The sequence below is a fragment of the Homarus americanus genome, unplaced genomic scaffold, assembly GCF_018991925.1.
Source record: "Homarus americanus isolate GMGI-L3 unplaced genomic scaffold, GMGI_Hamer_2.0 scaffold25860, whole genome shotgun sequence".
Lineage (NCBI taxonomy): Eukaryota > Metazoa > Arthropoda > Malacostraca > Decapoda > Nephropidae > Homarus > Homarus americanus.
In genome coordinates this window covers 700,338-722,879 of record NW_024724693.1, presented here as the reverse complement: position 1 = coordinate 722,879, position 22,542 = coordinate 700,338, and the positions used below count along the sequence as shown (strand labels likewise).

The 22,542-nt window shown below is 39.0% G+C and overlaps 1 protein-coding gene across 1 annotated transcript; it reads left to right on the top strand.

Annotated features, from left to right (window-relative positions):
• Positions 1-1,482: 1,482 nt before the first annotated feature.
• Positions 1,483-16,365, top strand: LOC121864472 (AN1-type zinc finger protein 1-like). The gene is made up of 5 exons (XM_042363494.1): positions 1,483-1,910; positions 7,018-7,137; positions 9,167-9,310; positions 12,510-12,686; positions 14,499-16,365. Exons 1-5 carry the CDS (start codon positions 1,749-1,751, stop codon positions 14,697-14,699), a joined length of 804 nt encoding a protein of 267 aa, XP_042219428.1. The 5' UTR covers positions 1,483-1,748; the 3' UTR covers positions 14,700-16,365.
• Positions 16,366-22,542: the final 6,177 nt, after the last annotated feature.

Sequence of the window (22,542 nt, the reverse complement as noted above, 5' to 3'; positions counted from 1 at the left end):
TTTTATTTCACATGTTGCCACTAAATGAATCTCTTGAATTTTATAGTTACAATTGGTAATTTTCATAATTTTAAAACATTTATCTTCAATGGCATTTCTGGAGCCCCCAGTTTGGTTAGGTTACATTCAAAACTTTTTTCAGGTGTTTTTGATGTGTTTTGAACATTCTTTACCTGGAGTTTTATAGTAAATCTCTAGATACTGAGATGGGAGGGGGAGGGGGGGCTTTACTCAGAAACTATTGATTTGTGCCACAAATGAAGGTCAAATTTGTTCATATCTCATCAAAACCATCTGAAAAACACAGTTTCAACTTTGATTTTGTATAGTGACAATAAGTGAAAATTTACCCAAGTGACATTATTATATTTTCACCTTTATTATTTTTTTCCCCTATAAATCTCTTGCTAGTGGGCAGGGCAAGAAAGATGAGGGAAAATACTGAGCAAAAACCCATGGCATTATTTCCAAGCCTCAAAAATTTCTGTATGCAAAGAAGTAACTCAACAGAGGTAAACTTTATTATATTTTGGGTTAAGTTGGTGGTGCCCCCTGATTAGGTTAGGTCAGGTTTTGACATTTCTCTGCATTCATTATTTGTGTTTGCTGTGTTTTTACCCCGTAATTTCCCTCTTCCTTCGTTCCCTGCCCACTAACAAGTGATTCATGATCGAAGAGTAACTGATGATATAAAAGTAAAAAACAGTAATTCTAGTAAATGTTGCCTCTTAAAATACTGTACAGCTCCTCCCCGACTTACGACCTACTCGACTTGCAACCACCCAGACATACGACCGCCTCAATCGTACCAAAATTTTGTCAAATTACGTATTTTCGAGTCCCAACGTCAGTGATTGAGCTGTGTACTGACAAAATTTTCGTTTGTAATTCTCTTTAAAATGGCTGGCAAGCTTAAAAGTGAGAGTTTTGTGGTGCTGAGAAGAAAAAGAAACACCCATTTTAGATTTTCTATGTATTATTTAAGCATTTTCGACTTACGACCTGGATTTGTGTCCCTAACCCAGTCGTAAGTCGGGGAGCAGTTGTACTTACTTTAATGATAAGATCGCATTGTGAAAATAAAGAAAATCTGTAAACATTTTCTGGTGGTAGCAGTGTTCTCATACATCACCCAACTTGACCATACACAACGAGGATAGTTTGGTGAAATGTTAGAGAATTTTAATATGATCTAAAGAGGCTGTATCCATAATTTATCAGTCCTACATATCTTTAACTCTTGTCTCCCAAACAGCTTATGGACTCCCAAGTACAGTTAGATGGTCGGCTGTTAGGGCTTGTGGATTCAGGGTGGCGTAAGGATTGCCTACCCAGCGATGATATAGCCGTACCCGTGCTGGAACTTCCCGACCCTGAGCCAGACACCACCACGCCACATCAAACGCTGCGCCAACAAGAACACAAGTGGACTGATCTCATGCTCTCTAATCTTACAGACTCTCAAGCACAGAATATGTCAAACTAATTAATTTGATTGTAAACTCACCTCTGTGGCTTTGTCTCATTATGTATACAATACTGTACTGTACAGTAATAATTTAATATTTTTATTCTTGGTTGTATTGTACTGTATTCTATAGTTGTCATACCAAATCAAAGTTGATTGATTCATTATTGTACTTAAAAATTACCAAGATTATACAACATTATAGAGAACATTATATATAAAGTAACTTATAAATACACTTGCACAGTAGAGTACTACTGTACTGTAATAGAGAAAAATAATGGAGTTTCCAGGCTTAGGCAAAAACTGTGGAGAGACATCATGCCAGCAACTAGATTTTCTTCCAATTAAGTGTCACTTTTGTAACAACAGTTTCTGTAAGGATCATTTCTTGCCTGAACACCATCAATGTACTGGGGATTACAACAAAATCAAGCAACAGGTTAGTAACTTATAAATTTTTTAAAAGAAACTAAGTCACTGGTAGCCGTTTCCTGTGCCAACATTCAGTTCTTTATTATTACAGTACTGTGCATCCATAATGATAGATAGGCAGCTACCAAGCAGGGAGGTACTACCGCCTGGGAAGATATTGGAATCATAATGTGTTGTCTAATGGTAAACCCTGCTGCCATATGTGACCAAGTCCCAGGTTGATGATCTGACTTTCTGCCTCATTTACACACAATTGTAAGGTCTCAATTGTTTCTCTTACTTGGACAACACAACATATATACAGTGATCCCTCGGTTAACGAACGCCTCGGTTAACGAATTACCTTCCATAAGATTCTTCACGGGATCCCGTTTCCTCTATCAAGGAATAAACAATTGAAATTGAAAAATTGAAATTGATTCTTCACTTCGGTTAACGAAAAAATTTTGGTTAAAAAATTAGAACAAATGTGCTTAGTAAAGACTATGGCATATCGGCATCAACTGTGTCGACAATTCTTGCACAGAGAGACAAGTTCAAAGAAGTGAAAGTGAGAGTCAAATCTACCAGACTGTTTAAAAGTAGATCATTGATATCAGAAACAGAGAGGTTACTTCTCAATTGGATCAGGGAAAAGCAAATGAAAGGTGATTCAGTTTCTACAGAATTTATTTGTGAAAGAGCCAGGGAGATTTACGAACATTTAAAGGAAGATCAACCTGGTTCTTCTGGCACAGAGTTCGGAGATTTTCTGGCCAGCAAGGGCTGGTTTGAAAAATTTAAGAAAAGAAGTGACATTTTCTATGTTATTAGGCATGGTGAGGCTGCAAGTGCAGATAAAGAAGGAGCAGCAAAGTTTGTAGTAGACTTTAAGAAACTGGTGGATGAAGAAAATTATCTTCTACAGCAAGTGTTCAATGTGGACGAAACTGGGCTGTTTTGGAAGAAAATGCACAAAAGAACATTCATCACCAGAGATGAAGCCTCTTTACCTGGGCATAAACCTATGAAAGACCGTCTCACTCTATTGCTTGGTGCCAATGCTTCAGGGGATTTCCGACTGAAGCCTATGCTTGTCTACTACTCTGAGAACCCCAGGGTGTTCAAACAATAAAAAGTGGTAAGAGGAAAGCTTGGAGTTTATTGGAAGTCCAACCGTAAGGCATGGGTGACAAGACAGCTCTTTAATGAATGGGCTGTTGAGGTGTTTTGCCCTTCTGTGAAGAGCTACCTAATCACCAATAAACTCCCTTTAAAGGCTCTTCTCCTTATGGATAATGCCCCTGGTCATGACCCTGAACTTGCCAGCACTTTGGAGGCTCAATTTGACTTTGTCAGAGTGTTGATTTTGCCTCCCAACACTACATCAATCATGCAGCCAATGGACCAGAATGTGATCAGCAACTTCAAGAAGTTGTACATGAAGAAAATGTTCAGGTGTTATCAGGCAACTTCCACTGATCCTGAACTAACACTGGCACAGTTCTGGAAGACACAATTTAACATCCTGGAGGCTGTTAAAGTGATTGTGTCATCATGGCAGGAAGTCTCCATTAGATCCCTCAATTCTGCATGGAAAGCACTGTGGCCATCAGCAGTTCATGATTTTGAGGGATTTGAAGAAGAAGCAGAGTTGGACAAGGAGATTGTGTCCATTGGTCAGTCATTGGGCCTCGAAGTGGAGGAGGAGGATGTGGAAGAGCTTGTGATGTCTCATGAGCAGGAACTTACTCCTGATGACTTGAAGGAACTGGATGAGATGTTGGAGGCAGCAGGCAGCTACCCAACAGGGAGGTACTACTGCCTGGGAAGATATTGGAAGCATAATGTGTTGTCTAATGGTAGATCCTGCTGCCATATGGCATCACAAAAATTGTGACCAAGTCCCAGGTTGCTGATCTGACTTTCTGCTTCATTTACACACAATTGCAGGATCTCAATTGTTTCTCTTACCATTGACAACACAACATACATATATCGTTTCTCACTTTTGATCTTTTTTTCATTTTTGTATTTATAGTTCTTTATTATTAAAATTATTATTATTATTACAGTTACTGTATTATTATCATCATTATTTTATTATTGTTTGTTTTATCATAAATTTTATTTATTATGAATTATTATGACTATTATTTATTATTATTATTATTATTATTATTATTATTATTATTATTATTATTATTATTATTATTATTATTATATTTTTGCCCCCCAGGCCCTGATGTGGGTCAATGATCTATGCCCGGGTGGGCAAAAAAAAAAAAAAAATTCCGAAATCCGAAATGCCTCTGGTCCCAAGGATTTCGGATAAGGGATTGTCAACCTGTACAGCACAGTACACCGTAAATTCTTGTTTGCTATCCTATGCAGTACTATACTGCTACAGTATCTCATAGATGGAGTGAACATAACTACAGTACAGTATAGTCTCGTTTTACTCAGTCAATTAAACCCATGGAGGTCCGCATATACAGGTACCTCCAGGATGTCGTCGTTGGTGGTCTCGGAGAAGCCTGCAGCTCTAACACTTTGTGCAGCCTCTCTTGCAATGTCTAATGCCACAGCAACAGACTGAGCCTCGCCAGCCACCGCTTGACTCTGCCTCCCACCTGGGATACCCTCCAACACATGTCGGCACGAGTGACGAATCGTTGCCACAGACAGCTGTCCCCATGCCTCCACCAAGATATCAACAGTTTTCTTGATGTTAAACAGTTCCAGAACTGCTTGACTCGCACTTCATGGTCCGCCAAATCTTGTTCTGGATCCTCGCTCTCGCTATCGGTGCCACTCAGAAGGTTCTGGAATTCATCCTTGGTGTTGGTGAAGTCGTTCAGGAGCCGAAACTTCTTTGCGGAGAAAGCAGCCTTGACGTCGCATATCAACTCCTGATCCATGGGCTGGATTAACGAAGTAGTGTTAGGGGGAAGGAGGATCACTTTTGCATTGGGGTAACGATCCAGCAATAGGGGCGAGTGTCCTGGTGCGTTGTCAAGGAGCAACAAAATGTTGAATGGAACATTATGTTGCTCGCAGAATTTCTTCACATCAGGAAGGAAACCGTTGTCAAACCAGGAGAGGGACAGACCAGTGAACATCCACGCCTTCCCTGAGGTTAGCCAATGGACATTTAACTTGCTCATGCCCATATTTTTGTAGGCATGCGGCTTGCGGGCTTTGTGGATCACAGACAACTTCAGCTTTCAAGTGCCGGAGGCATTGGTGGTGAACAGGACGGTGATGCGCTCCTTCTGCAACTTCCGGCCCCGACACTTGCTCGCAGACTTGACTACGAAGGTCTTGGATGGTAATTTCTTCCAAAACAACCCAGATTTATCCATGTTGAACACTTGGTCGTCGATGTACTGTCCTTCCTCCATAATTTCTCGTAAGAATGGGGGAAAATTCATAGCGGCAGCCCGGTCAGCACTTGCTCCTTCACCAACAATTTCAACATTCGTGATCTTATTTTGACGTTTGAAACCTTGCAGCCACCCAGCGGAAGCAGTGAAGGGTTTGGGCTCTGCAACTCCGATTTTTCTAGCAATTGATAGATACAGTTCTCTCGCGTAGTTCTGCACTGTCTGCGTGTCGACCGCCATGTTCCTTCTTGACTGACGAATCAAGTACCTGACCAATAAACCTTCAGTCTTGAGCAGCACCTTATTGTGGCAATATTTCACCATCGACGCACCTGCAGACTTTGTGATGCTCATGTGTTCTTTGATCTTGCCGGCATCATTCTTGATGGTGCAGATCGTCGATTCATTAACTCCATATTGTCGGGCCAGATCCACCTGTCTTGTGCCTTTCTCTAACTCCTGGATGATTTTGTATTTCACTTCATAGCTTAAGGCGTGTCGTACCTTCTTGAGCTTTGAGTGGCTTGGGCCAGGTAGTTCAAGGTTTCTCGGGGGTGGTAGGGGTCCAGCGGAAGCCATTGTTGAGCAGATTAGCTGGCACAAGGGAGCACTGTATACATGGAAACGCAGGACAAAGGGACTGACGCTTCTAAGGTCAGCGACTTATTCCCTCTGGTGGCAGGGCACGCCAAGTTAAATTAGACCAACCACAGCTCGCAGCGGAGGGGATGCGTGGGTGGTAAGGATGCGTGGCCCAATCACAGTCCAAAACGTCAACTGACGTCAGCGGTGACGTAAGAGCGACCTACCGCGCAGCTTGTTCGCGCCGCTTCCTGCGTAAATTCAGGAATGTACCACGTAACTAATAATTGTCGCGTCTGGACAGGTGCCGCGTAAATGACCAACCGCATAAGGAAAATCCGTTTAAACCGAGACTATACTGTATTGTAACAGGCTCTCTATTTACTGTATTTATGATGTGGTGCAGTCATGTACAAAAGTCCTGTCCTGCTGCCACCCACAATGTGAAGCTGATACAACTGAAGTTCGAACAACGAAGCACCTGAAGGAAGCCCCTTTTTGAAGCAATAGATGGTGCACCGTGTATGAGGGGGAAGGAGGATTAGGAAGAGATGATGTTAACATTGTGATGTCGTTGGTTATCACAATAATGATAACAATCTTACATGCATGTAAGCCCTAAAACCGATTACTGTATTGGCGGACTAATACTACAGCTGGTGGACCGCCAAATGCAAGCGAAAACATGTTGAAGTCGGCTCGTAAAAAACTCGTTAATCGAGGGACTGCTTGTTAACCGAAGTTAAGAATCTCATGGAAGGCAAATCGTTAACCGAAATCTCATTAACCGAGGGATCACTTTATTGGTTGAAGTAGTGAGTTCACTGCCTTATTTGATGCTGCAACTTATTGTTTTCTACCTACCTTGAGTGATGATTGTTTTCTTAATATTTCTTTCCAGTGACTTGTTTATAATAGGAAGGCATAATTAATAAATTAAGCCATTCTTTACCTGTCTAGTTCGTGTTACTGTACTGCCAGGTATTATAATTTGTTGAAGTAGAAAGTGCAGGTGTACTGCATAACATTATGATATACAGTACAGTACTGTGTATTCATCCTACTTACTTTTACTGTAAGAGTAATGCCAGTTTCATAACTTTCTTCCAACAGTACAGTACTTTCTTGAGTTTTATTGACCTGTATCTTATCTATGTGCCATTATAGGTGTCAGAGGATGTTAACTACAGGTACCCTTGCAGTCATCCAGGTTGTAATAATGGCGAACTAGCACCAGTGATTTGTACCGGCTGTTCCAATAACTTTTGCCTCACCCACAGACATCAGGTAAGGTTGATACAGTGTTAATGTAAAGCCTTATGTTGGGTGCATGGCTTAAAATTTTAGGAATTTTGGTTGTTATCTAGTTACAGTAGCCTCGGGTTATTTTGTGAATTTTTATTTAAAGGCTATATATTACAATTTTTTTTTACATTTTATGAGAAAGACCTGGCTGCAAGTGTTTTAATTCAACTGCCTCGCTGACACAACTACTACAGTCACTCAGCCAGTGCTCAAGGACACTTCCTCTAACTCTCTCAAGTTAACCACATACTGTACAGTACACCACTTACCAACGGGTCTAGCAGCTTCTCCTTCCAGTACGAGTGAACAAACAAGAGAGACATTTTTAATTTAGAAGAGACAGTTGAAATTTTGGATACTCTTGACAATGAAAAGCATCAGTTATGGCACACTGAAACGGGGTAAATGAGAACACAATTTGATGCATATATCAGACTGAAGGCTGAGAAGAGTCATGCAATACTGTATACACAGACATCCATATCCAAGACCATCTAACATTGGTGGCCACCACTCTACGCTACCAAGCTTTGAAGATTTGGACAGTGAGCATTGAATGTCATACAGCTGCACTCATTGGTCTAATGATTCAGGCTGGGGCAATGGAAATTCAAGCTCAGTTGCTCAAGAGAGATGGCAAGCCAGCCAGTGACAGCAATTCTAGGCTGTCATCACAGCATCATCAAATGTGCTGAGCTACAGAGTGTAACTCTCACTGTGGAGGCTGCATCAGCTGCTGTAGAAAAAGTGAAGGGAGAATTGACAAAATGATAGCAAAGGATGCCAGAAATCCATAAAAATAATTTTTGGTTTATTCAGGTGTCCTGGAACCACTAAAAATATCTGTGTTTTAGTTATTTATATGTGCCAGAAAATCATTTTCATTTTTGTAGTTGTGTTGACATGGGCAGACCTGCGATGTCAGAAACCGAGTCAATTATATGCTGAATTTGCAGTACTGTACTGGATGGTGGTTACACAACTTGAGGACATTTTTCTGTACAAGGTAAAGACTTTCTTACCTCATGAAACTCCCCACAATGGGAAGGTATAAGTTTTTTGTAGTATTATTATTAAAATTTTTCTTGTCCTGTATGACACAATGGACAAAGGGTTTTGACAACCTTACCTTGACAACAAGAGTCGCCGTGACAACAAGAGTCGCCTTGACAACAAGAGTCGCCGTGACAACTAGAGTCGCCTTGACAATAAGAGTCGCCGTGACAACTAGAGTCGCCTTGACAACGAGTCGCCGTGACAACAAGAGTCGCCGTGTTTATTTTAAAATTCATCGGACTTCTACGTAAAGATACCTATTGAGGCGAGTCTATACAGACATGCAGAGTTACTCACATATTATAAGGCACTTGTGTACATCTTTGATGACCAATGACAGCAGGTGATTTTGCAGAAGTTTGATTAATTGTGGACTAATAGGACACAGCTGGAGTATTAAAAACACTGATATTTGTGTTTATAGTCCCATGAAAATTGCACAACAGAAACTTTATTATGTACTTAATGATTAATCTCGCAAAACTGAATTGTTCAGCATTCCGCCGTAAAAGGCAGGTAGAACTGTAAATAAACCAGCAGTGATGTATGTACTGTTCTCCTTATACTTCTACTGTATCTGCATGCTAAAGGAAAGTGTTTAAGCGGCAAGGCAATGACTACAGTTATGTACATAAATAACAGAATACTTACCTATGATTTGGATATGTAATTTCCCTATTGGACTGTATAAAAATATTATACTTTCATGTGAGATATAAAATGTCTGCAGCAGTTAAGAATTGTTTGACTTTTTGTGTTCTTGCTACAAATAAACCCAACTCTGCCCTCTCAGTACAGGTTCTATCATAACATTCCTATGTGTGAATGAGTGTAGGAGGTGTGCTGTGCTTGACTGGGGTTTATCCTGCCTGCATGCATGGAACAACTCTGGCATAAAACTAATAATAGTGTTTGTAATATTGGAAGATACTTAATGGTATCTATTTTTTCCTAGGTTGATCATGTATGTCCAGCTTACAAGCCTCCAGAAAATGCGATGGCTGAAGCAGCTGTTAAAATTCAGCAAATTACCGACCGTCTAGACGCAACACCTGCTAAGAAAGGACAAGGCAGAAAGTCTGACAAGCTGTCAGCTAAGGTACAGTACAATTTTGATCTTACATTATGCAGCACAGCACTAATGAAGTGTGTGTGTTCCAATTTAATTTTCCCTTATTTAACATTACTTTTTAGTTGCAAAAATCATTGCTCACTTTATTTCCTTATTTGCGGTACAGTATATCACCCCATGATGACTTCTTGTAGGAGGTTGTGTGCTGTAATGTACAGTAAACCCACATTATTATGCAGTTTGAGCTAATAAATTTGCCTCAAAACAAAGAATAGATACAGGACTACAGTATTTTTAGATATTGGAAGCATAAATTATTGTCTAATGGTAGACCCTGCTGCCATTTGGCATCACAAAAGTTGTGACCAAGTCTCAGGTTGCTGATCTGACTTTCTGCCTCATTTACACACAATTGCAGGGTCTCAGTTGTTTCTCTTAGTATTGACAACACAACATACTGTACAGTGGTCCCACGGTTAACGAGCACAATCTGTTCTAGAAGGTTGCTCGTTAACCGAAAAACTCGTTAACCGAAACCATTGTTTCAATGGGTGTTTGGGTAATTGGTTCCAGCTCACCGAAAATTGCCTAAATTCAACAAAAAAGGTAGAAAATTACACTTACTTTGTGGTGTGTATGTAGAAGGCTCCTGGATGATGATGATGATGGGAATTAGAATGGGGGTGGAGGAGAAGGGAGAAGAGAAGGCATTGGGGTGGAAGAGAAGTCACCCCATGGCGCCATTTCACCCATAAAATTTTAGTTCTCTTGGTGTAATTCAAGATTATTTTCTTTAAATCAACACTGCACTGCATTATATATTGTCAATATGTAAAATAAATTTCAAAATGACCAATAATTTGCTTGCAAACACACAAAAAAAGAGTTTAGTTGAAGAGAGTCTCAAGCAAGATGTTACCTCCACTGAAAAGACACAAAGACTGACGCCTGTTTGGTGTGTTGAGAGGCTGGATGGCGCGCATAAAACTAGTTTCATTACCTTCAATTTTGTTCAATAATTGTTAAAATTACTAAAAAATATAATATTAAACTTTTAAAATTATTGAATAGTATAAACTTCTTGATATTTGCTAAAATGGTAAGGAATTTAAGCCCTAGAACCGATTATTGTATTGGCGGACTAATGCTACAGCTGGTGGACTGCCAAATGCAAGCGAAAACATGTTCAGGTCGGCTCGTAAGAAACTCGTTAATCGAGGGATTGCTCGTTAACCGAAGTTAAGAATCTTATGGAAGGTAACTCGTTATCTGAAATCTCGTTAACCAAGGGACCACTGTACATATATTGTTTCTCACTTTTGATCTTTTTTTTTCATTTTTTATTTCGTTATTATTATTATTATTATTATTATTATTATTATTATTATTATTGTTATTATTATTATTGTTATTATTATTATTGTTGTTATTAATATTATTATTATTATTATTATTATTATTATTATTATTATTATTATTATTATTATTATTTTTATTATTACCCCCCAGGCCCAGATGTGGGTCAGTGACCTGTACCCGGGTGGGCTGATCCCCGTGAAAAAACCCAAATAAATAAATAAATAAAAATTATATACTGTACACAGTGTTTACTGTATACCCACTAAAAAATTATTGGGCACCCTTATGGCGTGATACAATATGACACGAGTAATGATTAGTGGGTGTACATCAGTTGTGTGGTGTCAATATCTACAATTCACTATTAAAGTGAATCTACAGTATAGTACAGTGCATTACAGTATAGTACAGTGCATTCCAGTATAGTACAATGCATTACAGTATAGTACAGTGCATTACAGTATAGTACAGTGCATTCCAGTATAGTACAGTGCATTACAGTATAGTACAGTGCATTACAGTATAGTACAGTGCATTCCAGTATAGTACAGTGCATTACAGTATAGTACAGTGCATTCCAGTATAGTGCATTACAGTATAGTACAGTGCATTCCAGTATAGTACAGTGCATTCCAGTATAGTGCATTACAGTATAGTACAGTGCATTACAGTATAGTACAGTGCATTACAGTATAGTACAGTGCAGTACAGTACAGTGCAGTATATTGAGTACAGTGCAGTATAGTGCAGTACAGTATAGTACAGTACAGTGTAGTACTGTATAGTACAGTGCAGTATAATGTAGTACAGTATAGTACAGCACAGTGCAATATAGTGCAGTGCAGAACAGTACAGTATAGTGCAGTACAGTGTAGTACTGTATAGTGCAGTACAGTACAGTATAGTGTAGTACAGTATAGTACAGTTCAGTATAGTACAGTTCAGTATAGTGTAGTACAGTTCAGTATAGTACAGTGCAGTATAGTACAGTGCAGTATAGTGCAGTACAGTATAGTACAATACAGTGTAGTACAGTATAGTATAGTACAGTGCAATATAGTGCAGAACAGTATAGTACAGTGTAGTACCATATAGTACAGTACAGTACATTGTAATATAGTGCAGTACAGTATAGTACAGTGCAGTATAGTACAGTACAGTACACTATAGACAATTATTAATTAACTATATTGAAGGGTTAGTGGTCCATAATCACAGCAATTTCAATAGATAACTTACTGGCCTGTGTCTTGAATACTAAAACAAAATTTTCATAAACTGAACTGTACTGTACAGTACTTTTAAGTAATTGAACACAGTACAGTACAGTAATCCTTTCCATTATCAGATTAAGTAAGATATGGGAGGAGGGTGAGTTGCCACATTCTGGTTACAGTACAGTACTCCCTATACTTTTGTTTAAGGTCAGATTACATATACAGTATATTGTACAATATTGTGTTTTTATTCTGCTATTGAAGATGATGTATTACTTAAGAATAATTATATGCCATAAGAGGCCAATCAAACGAGAATATAATGATGAATCGATGATAAAAACAAAGCTATGGCGTGTGGGATCACTTGGTCACCTTTCCTGCCTAGACACACACCTCTCAATTGGGTAGAGCAAACCTTAATACACCAGTGAGCAAATCTTGTCCTTTTCTTGAGAAATTGTTTTCATTTTAATTTTTTTTTAAAAAAGCACATATACAGTATGTATCCCTGTCTTGGAAGAGAATTTAGTTAAGGAGCCAGCCATCATTTATGGGTTGATAATGATCTTTAGAACCAATTTTAATTGAGGACAACTTTATATTGTCATAACTAATAAAGCACACAATTGTTTTTTTTAATTCTGCAGGTGCAGTTGATGAAGTTGAAGCAGAAGTCATCTGGGGATGAGAGCTTGCCACGGGAGGAGAGGCTTTATCTTATGGTTCTCTTCCCAATGGAGTGTAAAACTGTGGCACAACCACTATTTTTTTCTCATCAGTGGACAGTTGGGAGAGCGATTGATGCTGCTGCTACCATTGCAAAGGTTTGATTGATACACTGCACAATACAGTATTTATACCCATCCATAAATAGCAGATATTTTTTCATTTATCTTGGTATTCTCATCTATTGCCACCAGATCATCCTTACCTTCTTTATCATCCATATGCAGTGCAGTACAATATAGTACAGTACAGTACACAAAATGTTTGAGTACTCTACCTCTCATCATCTGTATCTTCTCTTTTGTGAAACACATTTGTCTCCACCCTATCAGTTGTCCTTTATCTGTTTGAGCGACACACTTTACCATCTGGTTCACATTTTACACTCATTTTTTATATCCCCAAAAATAAGTCTGCAGCATCTCTCTTATCAATTAATTTTTGCCTTGATTGAATTTTATCATTGAATGAGTTTGTGGAATCTGTACTATGGAAACATTAAATGAGTCCATGTGATTATTGTAAAAGAATTTATAATTCCTCTTTTCTTCTGTAAAATATTAGATTTTTTTTCTTCAAGTTTTTAGATAATTTGTTTTAAATTTCATGGAGTTATTTAAACGTTTCGTTACTCAAGTGATCCAATGCTCGGTGTTTTTTCACTGTACGTATATTTATTATGATGAGGCTCTGCCAATGGTTGATTTCCTTGCTGTGCTAATATTTATGACACATAAGCCAACCACCTGAGTTTATTTCAACACACCAAGTTTACATGTCACTATTTTACATTAATATCAGACTCAGTGCTATACAGCTGTTGCTTTACTTATATTATACAGCTGCTGCTTTACTTATATTATACAGCTGCTGCTTTACTTATATTATACAGCTGCTGCTTTACTTATATTATACAGCTGCTGCTTTACTTATATTATACAGCTGCTGCTTTACTTATATTATACAGCTGCTGCTTTACTTATATTATACAGCTGCTGCTTTACTTATATTATACAGCTGCTGCTTTACTTATATTATACAGCTGCTGCTTTACTTATATTATACAGCTGCTGCTACTTATATTATACAGCTGCTGCTTTACTTATATTATACAGCTGCTGCTTTACTTATATTATACAGCTGCTGCTTTACTTATATTACAGCTGCTGCTTTACTTATATTATACAGCTGCTGCTTTACTTATATTATACAGCTGCTGCTTTACTTATATTATACAGCTGCTGCTTTACTTATATTATACAGCTGCTGCTTTACTTATATTATACAGCTGCTGCTTTACTTATATTATACAGCTGTTAAGAAATAGAAGAAGAAGAAGAACATAAGAAAATAAGGAGTCTGCAATAGGCCGGTTGGTCTGTGCATGGCAGCTCCTGTCGAGAGTTACTACCACTCTCTATCATCCATGAATCTATCCAGCCTCCTTTTGAAACTTTCCAGAGTTCCCGCACTTACTACAAAGTTGCTAAGCTTGTTCCACTCGTCCACCACCCTATTTGTGAACCAGTTTCTTCCTATCTCCCTCCTAAACCTAAACTTATCCAACTTGAATCCGTTGCTCCGAGTCCTATCCTGCTCGGATATTATAAGAACTTTATTGATTCCTTTCACCCACTTAAATACTTCTATCATATCTCCCCGCACTCTTCGTCTTTCTAGGGAATGCAAGTTAAGTTTCTTTAACCTATCCTGATATGGAAGGTTTCTAAGTCCCTGAATCATTTTTGTCATTCTTCGCTGTTGCTTTAGTACTTACAAACTTTGAGAGATACAGTACTGTACAGTACTGTGTGTATGAACAAACCTGTCCATCCATAGCTAGTAAGTTGCTCCTGATTACAACTTTCACCCAGATAGATACATACCGAGTACAATATTTATTCTTTCAGATCACAAACCGTAACAATATTTTGGGTGCAGACAAACTGATGTTCTTTCATGCAAGTGATGGAAATCGTCTTGGCTCCATGGACCAAACACTGAAATCACTCCTTGAGAAGCAGCATCTCTATAATGGACAGACTGTTATATTGGAGTACACACCACAAGACAAAGATTATTTACCAACTTTCAACAATTACAAAGCATGAGTAAATTTTCCTAAGCAAATGTTTAAGTTTTGTTTTTGTTTTATCATTAATCAAAAGTGTAATTTAACAATGGCATTGCAACTTGACTGAAGGTAGGATTTAACATAAAGGCTTAAGGTGTTGGCAGCAACTCAATAGTTTTCAGTGAGTGTGGAAGGTGGCTACTGTGCACAAGAGATGAAATGGTGCAAGATGCTACTGACTTTAAATGTCCTGTATACACAGATGACTATGTGTCCTTAGCAAGACTGGAGAAGCTCAAGTTAGGGGATATATCCTTGGATTGTGTCTGTTACTTGGATGACATGATCAGTGCCATTGGGGGTGCTGAAGCCAGCTCAGTTGCAGATGGACCTTCTCTTCGAGGGAAAGGAGATTAGTATAAGTCAGTTTTCCTATAATGTGGTAGTTGTGTTCCTGAAAACACAACGTTATAGAAAAAATGCATTGTAGTAACCATTGATTCAATGGGAATTAATGGGTTAGAGGGCAGTAGGTACGAGTACATCAACGTGACTGACTTGGGTCCCACTTCCACTTTCATAGAATTATTGTTAATTTTTGTGTTGTTTTATAATAACTGTGTTTTAGTTTAATAATATTAATTATTAATACCATGAAAACAGGTAAAAATGCTTGTTACAGTATGTTGCTGTGCAATAGAAAACAGCTGTGAAGGAGAGTGAAGAACAAACATGGTGAAATACAGTAATACATAGTGGGGTGTGACTTGGTTAGCAGCTTTCAATGATAAAACCCTAAAAAAAATATATATAATAATAATAATAATAATAATATCCAGAAGAATTGTAAATAAACTTAAAAGAATGTTTTAATACTCTACCACAAGAAGAAAAGATGGTGTTTGAGACAAGTGGTGGAGGAGATGAGGGTTCATACCACTTGATCACATCTAATTTTTTTTTCAAGAATACAGCATGCCTTTAAAATTCTCGGATCTCGATTATTTGCAGATGACACCCTGGATGTACCCAAGAATGTCTAAGGGTAGTTTTAAAGTTGCTGGCATTTTTGCGGCCGGGACAGGGCGCCATTCGTTCTAGAGATAGTAATTTCTTTTACCAGTATTGTATATGTGTGTGTGTGTGTGTGTGTGTAGACACACACACAAAAAACACATACAAATAAATAATAATGGGAAAATCCTCTCACAAATAATCAGAAACTCTGTGCTTTGTTATCAAAGTTATAACAAAGCACACACACACACACTACAGGTAAAAGAAATAATTGTCCTAAGGGCAAACACATAAAGGGAATGTACATTTCTTTGTACACAAGTAAAAATGTACCCCCCCCCCCTTCCTGGTCAGCAAATGTTATTCGCGGATTTGGCGATTTGCGGCCATTTTGAGAACCTAACTCCTGCGAATTTTTAGGGCCTGCTGTAATAGTTTTCCTTCATTTAACGTCACTTCGACTAGAATGCCCTCACACCCTTGTCTTGTATTGTAATTAAAAGTAATAAATTTGATACAGTACTTGTGTAGTACGTACTAAGATATAGCACAGACCGCGACAACAAGTTGTCTAATGCGTATGAAAGATAAGCTTAGAATATAATTTAAGTTTATACTACTATATGTATGGTTCTGGTGATTGTTTGTGTTCATTGTACGTACAATATATATATTGTACATGCAAACATTGTTTTTACTCTCCTATAGTAATAATGTACATGCCTCAATAGTAGTGAAGGAGCAATATGGTAAACATGATAAGGAATAAAAGGTGATGGTGAATTTATTACAGTAGTAAGGTCTGTAACACCATTAGACACAAAATGAATGACGCTTTTGAGTCAGTGGGGTCTGTTTTCGCCCAGTTCTTGGCAAGGTGTCTGACTCGGTAACACAAGCACCTAACAGTGTATGCAGTATATCCCAAAGATATATTGAGACTACATATACCATATTTTAACTGAGATGGAATGGATGATTCTTGACTTAAGAGAGCATGATAATTCTTCTTAATAGGATACAGGTAATGACCAGCTAGTCATTTCAACCATAACTGGAGATCTCAATTCAGAGGTTAAGCCCTCAGTACTCCAATCATTATTTTTTTCCTTAACCCAAGTTACTGTGTTGTTGTATTCTTGGGAAGATGGAGAAGAACCAAGTCTTTCATTCCTTCCTCAGGCATTATTAGTGGATAGACTTTAAAAATTCCATTTAAGACTTGAGTTCAGACTAGACAACTAAAGGATATTCCCCAAAGAATACCTAAACTATGAGAGCTTAAGTAATGGATTATTATTTAAGCTGCCATTATTATTCAAATCTTCCTACTGAAACTGTTATCTTCAAAAAGGAAAATTTAGAAGTTAAGGCTGCCACTTGTTTGGAGGGTAATGAGTCACTACTTGTGTACCATGCACACAGTACCTGTATAGCTTCATCCATATTGAGGCTTCCAGGACAGTTGTAGCCAACTTTTAACACCCATCCAATGGGAGGGTATCTGATTTCCCTAATTCAGACTAAATTATAAATTGGGATCAGCGGGTTCAGTCCACCTGGCCACAGGTCTGCTTTTGGTATGGCATATGGATTGCAAGTGTGCTAGTCAGGCATGGGAATGAAGCCAATTGAAGCCAAAGCCATAATTTTATAAAAATCTGGGAATCGTCTAAATGGGAAGAAATTGTCTTAGTGGCATGTAATTACTGTACAAAGCTATATTTTATAAAGAGTATTGTGTAAGTAAAACTATAGGTACTGTTTAAACAGTCTTACTTCATTTTATTTTATGAAAAAATAAAGGTTGAAATATGTGGCTAAACATACATTTATTGGAGTAAATATTAGTTAATTATTGATTAAAAGTATGACATTGCAGAATGAGGTGTATAAATTGTATACACTTTTTAAAATCTGGGCCTAGCAGCAATTACAAAAATTGAAAGATTGCATCAGTCAGATTTGAGGTCGGGATCCGGCCCTGCTTAACGTACCCGATCTTGAGCGTAAAATCTAACATGAAATATAAATCGTAACAGGTCTGTGAGGAAAGGTGTTATTGAGAGAGGCAGGATGTGCAGTACATTATGCTCTTATGTTTAATAATAAATGAGTTCTTACAACAGATAATCTTACGGTGGAACATTGTCAATGTCAAAACACCGAAGCAAGACAAACTTCTGCATCTAGATGAGAACAATCCAGAAATGCAAGAGTCTTCTCATTATCCTGATTTAATATTTTTGACATAAGTTTTGTCCGCGGCTTGGTGCTTGGAAATATATTGACTGTAAACTGGGGGGGAGGATGAGAGGTGGAAAGCTTTGAATCACACCACATGTACTTAATCAAATTGAGTGACTATTTTTCAATAAACATAATTTCCATTATTTCTTGCTTGTTAAGTTTAAAATTGACAAATTAGTCTAGGTTTGTGCAGTACAGTACATTACAGACATGAGTGGTGCAAACAACTGTACATTGTATCTGTAGCACAAATATTGAAATCAGAAAATAAATTAAAGATGAATTATCTATCACTGGCTTCTTCAAAGTCTGGTGTCGTGCATGAACAAGTTAAGATACAGTGGTCCCTCGGTTAACGAGCGCCTCGGTTAACGAGATTTCGGTTAACGAGCAATCCCTCGATTACCGAGTTTCTTATGAGCTGACCTGAACATGTTTTCGCTTGCATTTGGCGGTCCACCAGCTGTAGTATTATTCCGCCAATACAGTAATCGGTTCTAGGGCTTAAATTCCTTACCATTTTAGCAAATATCAAGAAGTTAATACTACTCAATTTTAAAAGTTTAATATTAAATTTTTTAGTCATTTTAACAATTATTGAACATAATTGAAGGTAATGAAACTAGTTTTATGCGCGCCATCCAGCCTCTCAACACACCAAACAGGCGTCAGTCTTTGTGTCTTTTCAGTGGAGGTAACATCTTGCTTGAGACTCTCTTCAGCTAAATGCTTTTTTTCTGTGTTTGCAAGCAAATTATTGGTCATTTTGAAATTTATTTTACATATTGACAATATATAATGCAGTGCAGTGTTGATTTAAAGAAAATAATCTTGAATTACACCAAGAGAACTAAAATTTTATGGGTGAAATGGCGCCATGGGGTGACTTCTCTTCCACCCCAATGCCTTCTCTTCTCCCTTCTCCTCCACCCCCATTCTAATTCCCATCATCATCATCATCCAGGAGCTTTCTACATACACACCTCAAAGTAAGTGAACTTTTCTACTTTTTTGTTGAATTTAGGCAATTTTCGGTGAGCTGGAACCAATTACCCAAAAACCCATTGAAACAATGGTTTCGGTTAATGAGTTTTTCGGTTAACGAGCAACCTTATAGAACAGATTGTGCTCGTTAACCGAGGGACCACTGTATCAGTGTTGTGATATATATTGCTGGCTTACACACTTCAGAAGAAGCTTAAATGTTGTGTGTCTGTATCTTGACTGTCCTTGGATAAGAATCTTCATAATGAGGTACGTTATGCATGTCACACTACATCCAAGTTCTTTATGGAGGGAGTTGGAAATGGCATTCAGAATTCACTACATACAGGTATATCTATATGTTTTAACTCTTTCAAAATTATCCCAATTTTACTGAGCAATTTCAAGGAAAACTTTCTCCATTCCAGTAATAATAATAGCTAGTCTTTTATTTCTCAAAAGTGCCAGTTCTTCTGAAGAATGCACTAGTGCTTAAAACACTACAAAGTCAAAGACTTGAGAATTAGAAGAAATACAATACAGTACTGTACAGTGCTGTACTGTACTACAATCAAAGATCACAAAAAGTGACAGTTTGGCTTCGATTATTCATATACTGTCCCCTTAAGTTTTATTGCCTCCTAAATCCTGTAATTCTCCATCACTGTACAGTACAGTACCCTGTTTAGGATCGAAGCTGTAAAAAAAAAAATCATAAGTTGTTTCTTAAAGGCCTCCACAGAAGTCAGCTGCAGGCAACCCATTATACAATCTGGCTGCTGTATAGGAAAAGAACATTCCCACTACTGCTCTAGGCTCCTCAAGGCATGAAGGATCATTACTATTATGAAAAACCATTTCAGAATGTGTGATCAGTGGAATTAGTTAGTTGGCCAAATACTTAGGTTAACCAAACTTTAGTGTATTAAAAGTCATTAGACAGAGTTTGAACTCTATCCTAGCTTTAATTGGAAGCCAATGTAAATCGATTAAGCAGGGCAGTGGAAGTCCTCGGAGGGGGAACAAAAATAAGCCTGGCAACCTTGTTCAACACTTGTTTGAACTTTCTTCAGTACATCATTAGGTAGGCAGACCCGTAAACAGTTACAATAGTCAAGCTGAGACAAAATAAGTGAAAGTAATAGTGTCAGAAGACACTGTCTATCCAAAAACTGTTCCACAGCAAACCAAATTTTGAATATGAAAGTTGCAACTTTTAACCACTAAATTTATACTGTACACTCTTTAAAATTCAGTTTTGAGTCAAAGCTCATGCAAAGATTAAAAACAATTAACAGGACTGAGTTGTACACCCCCTAAAGTTTAAAAGAGCCAAAATCATCTCTGCTGTCACCCACCTATTTCCTCGGATGCCGATAATTTCAGTTTTGCCGTCATTCAGCTTAAGTTTTCTCCTTACTATCACTAATGTTACCTGTTTATCATTTGTAAATCAAGAGACCCATTCCCCAATTATATAATTAAATATTTTCAGTGTTCCGGCTGCTATGCTCTTTCAATAAACCGTTTATTATTATTATTACAGTTAACCCTCACTTTACGCGGTCCCGCATTCCGCGTTTCCACGTTAACGCGGTGCCTTGCCAGAACCTCACGTGCTCACATTACGCGGTACGTGAACCCCATTACGCAGAGAGTGTCCGGCGCGACGCTATTTTTAGATTCGCCCCACCCGCCACCCGCCCGCCTGCCTGCCTGCCTCTCCCTCCTCCTCCCTCCGCTTGGGCAAGCGGCGCGGTAAGGTTGTGCAGTGTGTGTCTTTGTTGCGTTATCACTGACGTCATATGACGTATCAGACCTGTGATTGGCCATGCATCCCTATCCCCTCTGCTGCTAGCTGTAATTGGCTTAAAGTATTATGACGTGTCCACCCGGGGGAGGGAGGGAGGGAGGAAAGACGACGCTTGACCTAGCCGCGGCAGTTTCATCCCTCAAGGCCATTCCGTGTAAAGCGCATCCATTGTTCCGTAAAATGGCTTCCGCCGGACCACCACCCCCAGAGAGAAACCTTTCCTTACCTGGACCCAGCGGCACTAAACCAAAGAAGACACGACGTTCCTTAAGCTACGAGGTGAAGTATACAGTAGCATCATCCAAGAGTTGGAGAAAGGAACAAGGCAGGTTGATTTGGCGAGCCAGCATGGCGTGAACGAATCTACGATCCAGACTATAAAGAAGGATTCGGCCAAGATAAAGGAGCACATGAAGATCACAAAGTCTACAGGTGCTTCTATGATCAAGTATTTCACAACCAGGTGCTTCTCAAGACAGAAAAATTACTTGTGAGGTACTTGGTGCGTCAGGCGCGACGGAACATGGCGGTCGACACGCGCTCTGTTAAGGACTACGCACGTGAACTGTACATGGCAGTGGCACGAAAGATGGGAACTTCAGAGCCCAAACCCTTTAATGCTTCCTCTGGGTGGTTACAGAGGTTTAAGATCCGGAACAAGATCACCAATATAAACATTGGTGGTGAAGAAGCGAGTGCTGATCGTGCTGCGGCTCGGGAATTTCCTCCGTTTTTACGTGAGATTATGGAGGAAGGACAGTACAGTGACGACCAGGTGTTTAACATGGACGAATCTGGTCTTTTCTGGAAAAAGCTACCTTCCAAGTCCTTCGTTGTGAAGAATGCCAGCAGGATTCGGGGCCGGAAAATGCAGAAGGAACGCATCACCGTCCTGTTTACCACCAATGCCTCCGGTACCTGTAAGCTCAAGTTATCGGTGATCCACACAGCCGCAAGCCGCACGCCTACAAGAGCATGGACATGACCAAGCTAAATGTCCACTGGCTGACCGCACGTAAGGCATGGATGTTCTCTACACTGTCCCTCTCCTGGTTTGATGACTGTTTTGTTCCCGATGTAAAGAAATTCTGTGAGCGACAGAATGTCCCATTTAATATTTTGTTGCTGCTGGACAACGCACCAGGACACTCGCCCCTACTGTTAGATCGTCACCCCAACGTAAAAGTGGTCTTCCTTCCTCCCAACACTACGTCTTTAATCCAGCCCATGGACCAGGAGTTGATTTGCAATGTGAAAGCTGCATTCTCAACAAAAAAATTCCAGCTCCTGAACGACTACACCAACACCAGGGAAGAGTTGCGTAACCTGAGTGACACCACCACCGATAGCAAGAGCGAAGAAGATGAGGATCAACAGTTAGAACAGCAAAAAATACTCTTCAAACAATTCTGGAGAGTATTTAACATCAAGAAAGCTGTGGACTTCTTGGTGGAGTCATGGGATCAGCTGTCTATTGCTACAATTCGTCACGCATGGAGACATGTGTTGCATGGAATACCAGGTGAGAGGAGGAGTCAATCTGTGACTGGTGAGGTTCAGAATGTTGCAGTAGCAGTGGACCTTGCCAGAGAAGCTGCGCAGACTGTTACAGTTCCAGGCTTCTCCGAGACCACCAACGACGACATCCTGGAGGTGATCAGAGATCCTGAAGTGACTGCCGACGAGATGTTGGAAGAAGAACACGTCAGTGAAGAGGAGGAAGAAGGTGCGTCATTCTCCGAAGAACACAATTTAAGTCATAGTGATATTAAGGGTGCCATGGAGTGTGCAGAGAAGATGAAGTCCTTCCTTTCCC